At 43.7% G+C, this 9,806-nt stretch overlaps 1 protein-coding gene across 1 annotated transcript in view; it reads left to right on the top strand.

Moving 5' to 3' along the window:
- The window catches only part of TLN2 (talin 2), a 454,271-nt gene that overhangs the window by 351,992 nt on the left and 92,473 nt on the right, over positions 1-9,806 (top strand). The window contains exons 33-34 of the mRNA XM_007458874.1: positions 6,895-6,988; positions 8,933-9,022. Coding sequence (XP_007458936.1) covers positions 6,895-6,988; positions 8,933-9,022 — 184 coding nt within the window. The remainder of the gene's footprint in view (positions 1-6,894; positions 6,989-8,932; positions 9,023-9,806) is intronic.

Genomic DNA, 9,806 nt, shown 5'->3' with positions numbered 1-9,806 from the left:
TTCCCTACAAACAACCTTTGGGTAAGGCAACGAATGTTGCCAGGTATCTGAACTCCGATGTTTTTCATTATCTTAAATTTTTCACATCGTTTCAAGATTACAGTTTCCGACGTAGAGCATGTTGTCGACTCTCTTAAATTGTGGGAATGAGGGGAGAGTATAAATTGGCCTTTTGAAAGCCCCGAACGGAAGGGAATCCAGGACCTGAAAGCGTGCTGCTGCTGTCCTGGCTCTGTGAGTGTCTGAACGCCCCCTGGTGGTGACGTTGAGAAAGGGACCTGGAGGCGAGGTAGAAAAGCTTTCTTTGCCTCTGTCTGTCCTGGCTTTCAGCAGTTGACAGAATTCCCAGCCTGATGGTTTCATAGCCAAGACAGCACTCAAGGATCATCACATGAACTGATAGTCTTGGGCTGGAACAGCTGCAGGAAGTTGCTGGCCTATTCTCCTTGGCTTCTTGGCCCATGCTGGCAAGCTCTGCTCCCTGGGGTGATTTCCCAGCGGAAGCTCCAGCCAGGTCAAGTGAGTCAGGCAGCTCCCCTTGGAGGGTAAAGCTCTACCCACCTGGGGTGCCTTCGTTCATTCTCTTGTTCCTTCATTTGTTCATTAAACAGATTTTTACCACATGCCTGATAGGGGCCCGGCCCAGCACTGGGTGCTGGGCACACACTGTAAGACTGGGACAGCCCTGGTGGAGTTAGGACAGGGGACACAATCAGGGCATGCCACCCTCATTCTGTCTGGGCCTCACAACAGTCCGGTGCATAAGTACCTTTGGAGTTGGGCAGCAGGGATCCGATTGCTCTCATCCTCATCTTCAGTCCCACTGCCCTCCCTCTTCTTGAGACGGCCATGCCTGCCTGTCCTTCATGTGGATGTCCCCAAAGGCCCCACAGAGATGCTACTGTGGGGACCCAGGCCTGGACCGACTCAGCCCCACCCTGCTCCTACATCAACAGACTTGAGCGCGTTATTTGTTCTTTCTAGTCTCCGTGATTCTTCCTGCTTTAGGAGAAAATGGTTTACTTCTGGGAGAGCAGTAGAGTATGTGTGCTTTTCCCTCTGCTCCTTCTGATCATTCTGCATCTGAGCCCAGGTGCATCTGAGGAAGCCGGTCCCTTGGTTTCTGTTGTGCGTGGGGAGGAAGTCATTTTCTGTTGAGTTCCTGGCTTGTTTGTCTTCTTTCTGTGTAACTGCTTGGCTCCGGCTCTTTTCTGGCAAGTTGGGTGGAGCTGGAGACCCTTTGTCAACCGTTCATCAGGCTTTCCCCTGCCTGGGGGCTGGACTGATGCTCCCTGAACTTAGTTAAGGAAGTACGAAACCAGTTGGCAGTGGCAAAAGCAGGAAGTGCCCTAACTCTGAGCACCTCCCCAAGCTGCTGAGCACACCACAGTCACCCTGGCCAGAAGGACTCGCAGGCTGAAGACTTGACGCCCGCAGCTACCAGCATCAGGGCCATCCTAGGCCAGGTGTTCAGCTGCTTTCCAGTCCCCTGAGGGCTCCCTAGGACCTTGCAGGAGGCGCCTCTTCCCGGACCACCCTTTGCTTTGAAGTTCCTGCCAGGCAGGAGTCTTCCTGTCTCCAGAGATGGTGAAAAAGGATGTCCCAGCAAGCAGCACTTCCATGCTGTAAAGTAGAAAAATGTACACTGGGCCTTCTTCTGTCTCTTGGTCTCCTCTAGAATGTTCCATTCCCGTAATGCAAATCAGGATCTCGCTGAGCCCTGACTTTCCAATTGCTCTGGTCCATGTTGGGCCCTCCTTCATAGGCAGAACCCACGCCCACGGTCAAGGCTTTCGTTTTCTTTCTTTCACTCGCAGCGAGTCCTGCCTGTGTCTGGCTGATCCTGTCTGGTGTCACACCCCCCATCACTGCTTCCTCTGGCTCACCTTTGTGTCTTGTCTGTTCATTGTCTTGCCTCTCCAACTGGATTACAAGCACCTTGCTTTCCTAGAGAGACTTAAACTGTATTATTTTTTTTTACTCCCCATGCCTTGTGCATGGTAGGACCCAGGGAATACAGACAGGGGAATTTCAGTTTGCTCTTAGTTGCCTTTCTAAGCACGTCCTCCTTTGAGGAAGGGAATCATCTGAAGTTGCTCTGTTACCCTCCAAGCTCGCTATTGGACGACTTGAACTTAATAAATAATCAAAAGCACAAACTGGTTGATTTTCTTCTCTCACCTCTGCCCCAATTCTATATCTATATAAAAGTTCCTTCCAGAGCTCACAAACTCCTGTCTGAATCAATTTAATATCTCTGAATGCTAAATGATTTGTAGGTTAGAAAGCCTTTAACATCTGATGTTGTAGATCCCAATTTATTAAAAACCGAGAGTGGCTAAAGATGCTTATTAGATAAAGAATGAATTACAGGAAAACACTCTCTCTAGATGGTGAAATTACGGTTACTTAATTTTTTGTATTTTTTAAAATAAACTTGTATGGCTTTGATCATTACCAAAAAGTGTGGGGAAAATAAAAGCAACTACAGTTCAAGCCTACTTGGATTTACATAGAACGAAGGGAGGATGCAGCTAATTTTGGCTGTATTTTTATAACAGTGTAAGTAGGTTAATTCATAATGCTTTAGTAGATTTACTGGTATCTGCTTTAAAATAATATTATAAAATCACTGTTAACATTGTGATACATCATTGTCATTTTTCTATGCATATGTATATTCTTACAGGTATGGGCTTATGTGGTTTTTACGTTTTATATACAGTTTTCTATATAAGGAATATGATATCATGACTTTTAATGGGTGCGAAGAATCCTGTTGTAGACTATACATTTAATCAGTCCTTTATCACTGCATATTTGGGTTGTCTTTAATCCTTTGCTCTTATAAATAAGTACCGTAGTTTGAAACATGAAAATACTGTTTCCCATTGTCAAATCTATATAACCATTTGCCTCTGTGCCGCTAAGTTTATTTAGCTATGCAATCCAGACTCTAAAATGAGTTATGGGGATAAATGATACCTAAATAATGCTTTTTAGTCATGGATCAGTATTACCCAAGTGACTCATTCAAGCATGCAGTGCTGTGCTGGCACTGTTAAGGATTATCCAACCACAAACTCTTATTAGTCTGTTTGTTTGTTGTTGTTGTTTTACCCCAAGTTTTTATTTGAACATTTTTCACTTCTAAAAATAGTTGAAAGGACAGTGAATAGCTATATATTCTCTGGATTTACCAATTGTAAACTTAGTTTTGGGGGTTTTTTTGGTTTGTTTTTTTTTTTTTTGGAGCGGGCCACACCGCATGGCTTGTGGGATCTTAGGTCGCCAACCAGGGATTGAACCCGGGCCCATGGTAGTGGAAATGCAGAGTCCTAACCACTGGACTGCCAGGGAGTTCCTGTAAACACTTAGTTTCTAATGGAAAAATCTTTATATAAAGACTAGCTTTTTAAAAATGTAGATAAACAGGAAACATTGAAAGAAATAAGCCAAATGGAAAGCTTGTGTGATTCGTGGAAATATTCCCCAAATGATCGTGTCACCACAGTTGAGGACTGTACCCTTTGTTATGTTGACATATCCAGCCTGTCCACTCCGGAGTATGTCTTGAAGGCTGCCATTGCAGAACACGGTGTTGGACTCTCTGGGGGACCCTTCCAGTGAATACATCATGAACTGCACCTTCCAAAGGTGGTCCCAACTGGAGACTGTCCTGCTATCTCAGTTGTTCTTGTTTTGCTCTGCACCTGGAAGGCACAGTGCTTCCCCATGACACCTTACTTAGTTAAGCACTTTTCCCCAAATAAATGAGTCACTAAGAGTTAATCTTACACAAGCTATTTGGGGATTCTTTCTTGAGCTGAGGAATGTTTTTCTTCTTCCCGTCACTCTAGCTAAATTTAAAATTCAAAGCAGTAACTCCTCATCAAATAATTAAGTTGATTGCCTTTGCACATTGGCAGCATCTTTTTCCACCTAATTTGATAGCCTGTGGGAAGCTGCAGAGCCAATTTAACTAATAAAATGAGGCATCTTTATATTAGACAGTGTCAATGATTAGCAGCAATGTGTGTCCTATTTTGATTTTGTTTGTTTTATTTTAAGTTACCTGTTAGCTGCAGTGGTTACTGACTGTGAATAGAATTCAGGGTCCTGCCAAAACTATGGACCAGTTATGACCCTGCAGAAAAATGGTTTTGAATCTGGCCTTTGTGTCTGATAGACATGGGTTTAAGTCTTATTTCTGCTTCTTATTTGTAGCATCTCCTTAGGGAATTATCTCATGTGTGTGTGTGTGTGTGTGTGTGTGTGTGTGTCTGTTTTTTTCATTTATAAAAACAAGGGTATTCAATTTTAAGACAGTGTAAAGATACAGTAATCAAAACAGTGTGGTATTGGTGAAGGGTTAGACACACAGGTCAATGGAATAGAATAGAGTCCAGAAGTAGACCCACACAAATCTGGCCAACTGATTGTCAACAGAGTTAAAAAAGCAATTCAGTGCAGAAAGGATGGCATTTTTAATGGTACAGGAATAATTAGACTTCCATATGTCCCCCCGTGAAAAGAAATCTGAATCCATATTTCACACCTTGTTAAAGAAATTAACTCAAAATGGACCGTGCCTTTATAAATCATCCATGGCAACAACCTAAACAGAGGCTGTCCAGGAGGGTTGGAACCCTAGCCAATGTAGAAAAAAATCTGGGCTGTGTTTTAAGTTCTAAGAAGAATGGAAACACATGTAAAATCATCTAAGAATCTCTGATTCCTATTGATGTTAACAAAGAAAATAGCTTAGTTAAGCACTTTTCCCCAAATAAATGAGTCACTAAGAGTTAATCTTACACAAGCTATTTGGGGATTCTTTCTTGAGCTGAGGAATGTTTTTCTTCTTCCCGTCACTCTAGCTAAATTTAAAATTCAAAGCAGTAACTCCTCATCAAATAATTAAGTTGATTGCCTTTGCACATTGGCAGCATCTTTTTCCACCTAATTTGATAGCCTGTGGGAAGCTGCAGAGCCAATTTAACTAATAAAATGAGGCATCTTTATATTAGACAGTGTCAATGATTAGCAGCAATGTGTGTCCTATTTTGATTTTGTTTGTTTTATTTTAAGTTACCTGTTAGCTGCAGTGGTTACTGACTGTGAATAGAATTCAGGGTCCTGCCAAAACTATGGACCAGTTATGACCCTGCAGAAAAATGGTTTTGAATCTGGCCTTTGTGTCTGATAGACATGGGTTTAAGTCTTATTTCTGCTTCTTATTTGTAGCATCTCCTTAGGGAATTATCTCATGTGTGTGTGTGTGTGTGTGTGTGTGTGTGTGTCTGTTTTTTTCATTTATAAAAACAAGGGTATTCAATTTTAAGACAGTGTAAAGATACAGTAATCAAAACAGTGTGGTATTGGTGAAGGGTTAGACACACAGGTCAATGGAATAGAATAGAGTCCAGAAGTAGACCCACACAAATCTGGCCAACTGATTGTCAACAGAGTTAAAAAAGCAATTCAGTGCAGAAAGGATGGCATTTTTAATGGTACAGGAATAATTAGACTTCCATATGTCCCCCCGTGAAAAGAAATCTGAATCCATATTTCACACCTTGTTAAAGAAATTAACTCAAAATGGACCGTGCCTTTATAAATCATCCATGGCAACAACCTAAACAGAGGCTGTCCAGGAGGGTTGGAACCCTAGCCAATGTAGAAAAAAATCTGGGCTGTGTTTTAAGTTCTAAGAAGAATGGAAACACATGTAAAATCATCTAAGAATCTCTGATTCCTATTGATGTTAACAAAGAAAATAGCTCTTGGGCTTCCCTGGTGGCGCAGCGGTTGAGAGTCCGCCTGCCGATGCAGGGCACACGGGTTCGTGCCCGGGTCCGGGAAGATCCCACATGCCGCGGAGCGGCTGGGCTCGTGAGCCATGGCCGCTGAGCCTGCGCGTCCGGAGCCAACGGGAGATGCCGCAGCGGTGAGAGGCCCGTGTACCGCACCCCGCCCCCCGCCAAAAAAAAAATATATATATATAGAGGAAGAGAGAGTGCTGTAGAATGTATGAAAGAAAAAGCATATTGGTGAGAAGACTGGGTAATATTAAAAAAAAAAAAAAAGAAAATAGCTCTTTTAAAGAATAATGTTGGTATAGCTTCTAGGAACTGGTCAGTCATGTAGAAATGAATGGTAAGAAGAGGTTTTAAAATCATAAGGCACAGTTTGCAGTGTGACTTTTAAAATATACAAAATAGTCCAAACTGTACAAAGGCTGTCCAAAATAGCCTAGCTCAGATCATCCCATTCCTATGGACTGCTAGGGAAGGATTCTGAAAACAGTGTTACTATGAGCTGTTTGCCATTTGCAACTTCGTTGTGAATTCCTTCTTGTGAATATATTAAAGATAGCCACACTTTCTTAAGAGAACTGTTAGTATTGATACTTTTAAGGGTAAATCAATGAATAATGAGAAGCAAGGTAGGGATTCTCATTCTCTCTTCCCTGGCTGTGGTTGATTTTTGGTTGTTTAGAGCAGGGGGCCCAACCCCCAGGCCGAGGACCGGTATGGAACCGGTATGGAACAGCAGGAGGTGAGCGGCGGCGGGCAAGCGAGGGAAGCTTCATCTGCCGCTCCCCACCGCTCGCATTACCGCCTGACCCATCCCCCACATCGCTCTCATTACCGCCTGGACCATCCCCCAGCCCCCCCCCCCCGGTGGAAAAATTGTCTTCCACGAAACCGGTCCCTGGTGCCAAAAAGGTCGGGGACTGCTGCTTTAGAGCCTCGTGGAAGAGCTGTCACAGGGACCACAGCCTTTATAGTGAATTAGTTGTATTCCTAGCGAACCTACAAAACATTGTTGGGGAAGTTACTGTTGATCTTTACAAAACAAAACAAAAAACAACTCTTTCCGTATTTGTCGCAGAGCTGTGACGGAGAGCATCAATCAGCTCATCACTCTGTGCACCCAGCAAGCTCCTGGCCAGAAGGAATGTGATAACGCCCTGCGGGAGCTGGAGGTGAGTCCCTGGAAAGGCTGCTGAGGATTTCAGAGTGTCTGTGTGTCTGTCCTTTCCCTCCGGGTCAGGTTCTTCTCCTCTATTCTTACCTTTGATCTTTCCTGGGAAACTATTGGAGCCAAAGTTCCAATCCAAGTGGGAAGGAATTAAAGAAAAATTAGATTTGGTGGGGTTATCATCCCTGCTTCCCTGTTTCCACTAAGAGTTGCTTTGTTAAAGGATTCTTTATTTCATACAGGAAGAGGCCTATGGTATTGAGTGTAGGCTGAAGATAAGCAATTTCTACCTAAAAAGCTTGGGAGTGATTATTCTGGGGCGTTTGGGAGAAGCTGGAATAGATGTGCTTTATGAGTAAAAATGATTGTCCTATACATTGTATTTTGTAACATGTAGGGGGCTCATTAGAGAAAACCTAGGAGTAACACTTATTACTATACAGTCAAGGTGGCCGTGGAGCTCCTAGTGGCCCAGACACAGTGTAGGGCTTATCAGTTTATATTCATACTTAGGGTTTATTTTTAATGGAAAATTCATTTATGCCCACAGAGTATACGTGGGCAAGAATAAAATCAGCGTGCCTACTTGTCTGTAAAGCAGTCCTAACCAATTCAGGTTATGTTGAAACAGGCAAGTGGTTATCTCAGTAGATATGGGTTGGTTGTACCGAGTGTACCTTTAGTTTTCTGAACAGGGATACCCACCATGCCAGAGATGTTAGGGGTGGGGGGGTTGATTGCAGCTTCTGAAGGGTCTGATTGAGGCCCACTCCGCCGATGGCAAGAGGCCATTGGCACAACCGAAAGTGAGAATTAGGCAGGGGACTGAAGCATTCTGAAAACAGTGGAGAATGTTTCCTACCTTGGGTGAGTTACTGCCCTATCCTGCTCTGTTCACATTTGCAAATATAAATGATACGTGGACTGTTGATCCAAATGAGGTCTGTTGGCCCAGATGCACATACTCTGTGCCTTAATGGTATCCTTGGTTGCCAAAATTATGGCTATTTCAGTGTTGCTGTCACTAAGGCAGTTTTGATTATCCAAGGAGTGGGAGGAGTTTCTTCAATGAAATGAACACCTTCTTTATGCAGCCCTCTTTACCTCAGATCTTTGCTGATTAACTCAGCAGCTTCACCATTACTTCCTCCCAACCCTTAGTCTTTTTGTTGGCTGTGCCCCAAAGTCTGCTAGGTCCCACTGTATCTTCTCACTCAACAGGGAGGAAGATGGATGGCTATGTCCCCTGACTTTCCTCCCCTGGAAAAGTCCCTCATAAACGATGATCAAAGGTTACTGCAACATGAAAGCTAGCAACGGTTTTCAGCAGACTGGAGACAAAGGCAGAAGAAGCAAGCCCCATGCCCTGTTCCTTGATGGAGACCTAAACAAGATTCAACATTTTCTATACTTTTAAAATTAAAAACAAATGAACCATTCCAGTGGGTGGTTTTGGGGGGGTTACCTTCATTCACGCTTACCCATTGAAAGGTCCCAGAATTGAAAACTGAGGTCCCTACTAATCGAGAAGAAATGAATGAACCTGTCCTTGATGTTTAAACTCCTTGGAGTTATCCAGCAGAGAAATTATACTCATTGACCATGAATATATACTGCCTCCCACTAACTTTCAGATTCTTCAAGAAAAAAATGTCCCCGTTCTGTGGATACCATGAACGGGGTATGGTATCCACATTCCTTCACATTTGAAAACAGATGTGAAAACAAGAGATTCTCCTCTCTGTCAGAGCTATAACCAAGACACACCCACCCCAGTCAGTGCGGTGTTGCCCTCAGGAAATCTGAAGCCATAGACATTGTGATCTAAATTCCTCTCAAGAATCTGGATAATGACCAGAATCCTGTGTATGGAGGGGAAGTTGATATTTTATGTTGAGTTTCCCTTGTTCTGTAAGGCTTGCTCTTAAGCTGTGTTCTCCTTCTGTAGACTGTCATGGGGATGTTGGACAATCCCAGTGAACCTGTTAGTGACCTCTCTTACTTTGACTGCATCGAGAGTGTAATGGAAAACTCCAAGGTAAGCCTGGCTGTGCTGTTCGCATCCCTCCTCATTGTGGGGAAGAATCAAGACATGCTTTGTATGCACCGGCCCGTGGCGCCTCTGCATGGCTGCCTGTGTCCTAAAGCCTTGTCATGGCGCCCTTTGCCCAGGTGCTTCTCAAACCTGGCTGTGCATCGGAATCCCCTGGGGGTCTCGTGGAACACACCTTGCTAGGTCACACCCCTGAGTTTCTGATTCAGTAGATCCCAAGGTGGGGGAGATTGTGCACTTCTGACAAGTTCCCAGGTCCTGCCATGTGGTCCAGGGGCCACTCTATGAGAACCACTGCTCATACCCTATGAGGGATGGGTCTTACTGTGAGTCAGAGCATGTGTTTCCTTCAACTGGGACTGCACTGGTGGGGAAAGCCCATCAATGGCCTTGGCTTATATGAGATCTTCCCATGTGTTCTTTTCACCATCTTTCCATGCCTTGCATTCTCAAGGGGAGTGAAAAATGGTGGGGGTTTTTTGGGGGGTGCGGGTGGTGAAAGTATCTAAGATTATACAAAGGTTTGTGTCCTCCATTCTCCAAATCTTAACCCTTCTCAACAAGATCTTATTTCTTAGTATTTAATTTAATGTGGGTGGCAGTTGGAGGGGGGTGGTCTAAAAAGACTTCTTATCAGAGCAATAATAATAATATTTTAAAAGGTCAAGAAACACTGATCTATGGTAATTGCACCAGTGTTTTTGAGAATGCCTCAAAATTAGGATAAAATGAAATGTAAGCGAGATGAATGGAATTTCTTTCTTTCCCT

Source organism: Lipotes vexillifer, unplaced genomic scaffold (assembly GCF_000442215.2).
Source record: "Lipotes vexillifer unplaced genomic scaffold, Lipotes_vexillifer_v1.1 scaffold102, whole genome shotgun sequence".
Classification (NCBI taxonomy): domain Eukaryota; kingdom Metazoa; phylum Chordata; class Mammalia; order Artiodactyla; family Lipotidae; genus Lipotes; species Lipotes vexillifer.
Note: the sequence above shows the minus strand (reverse complement) of the source record. Positions and strands in the feature narration are given on the sequence as shown.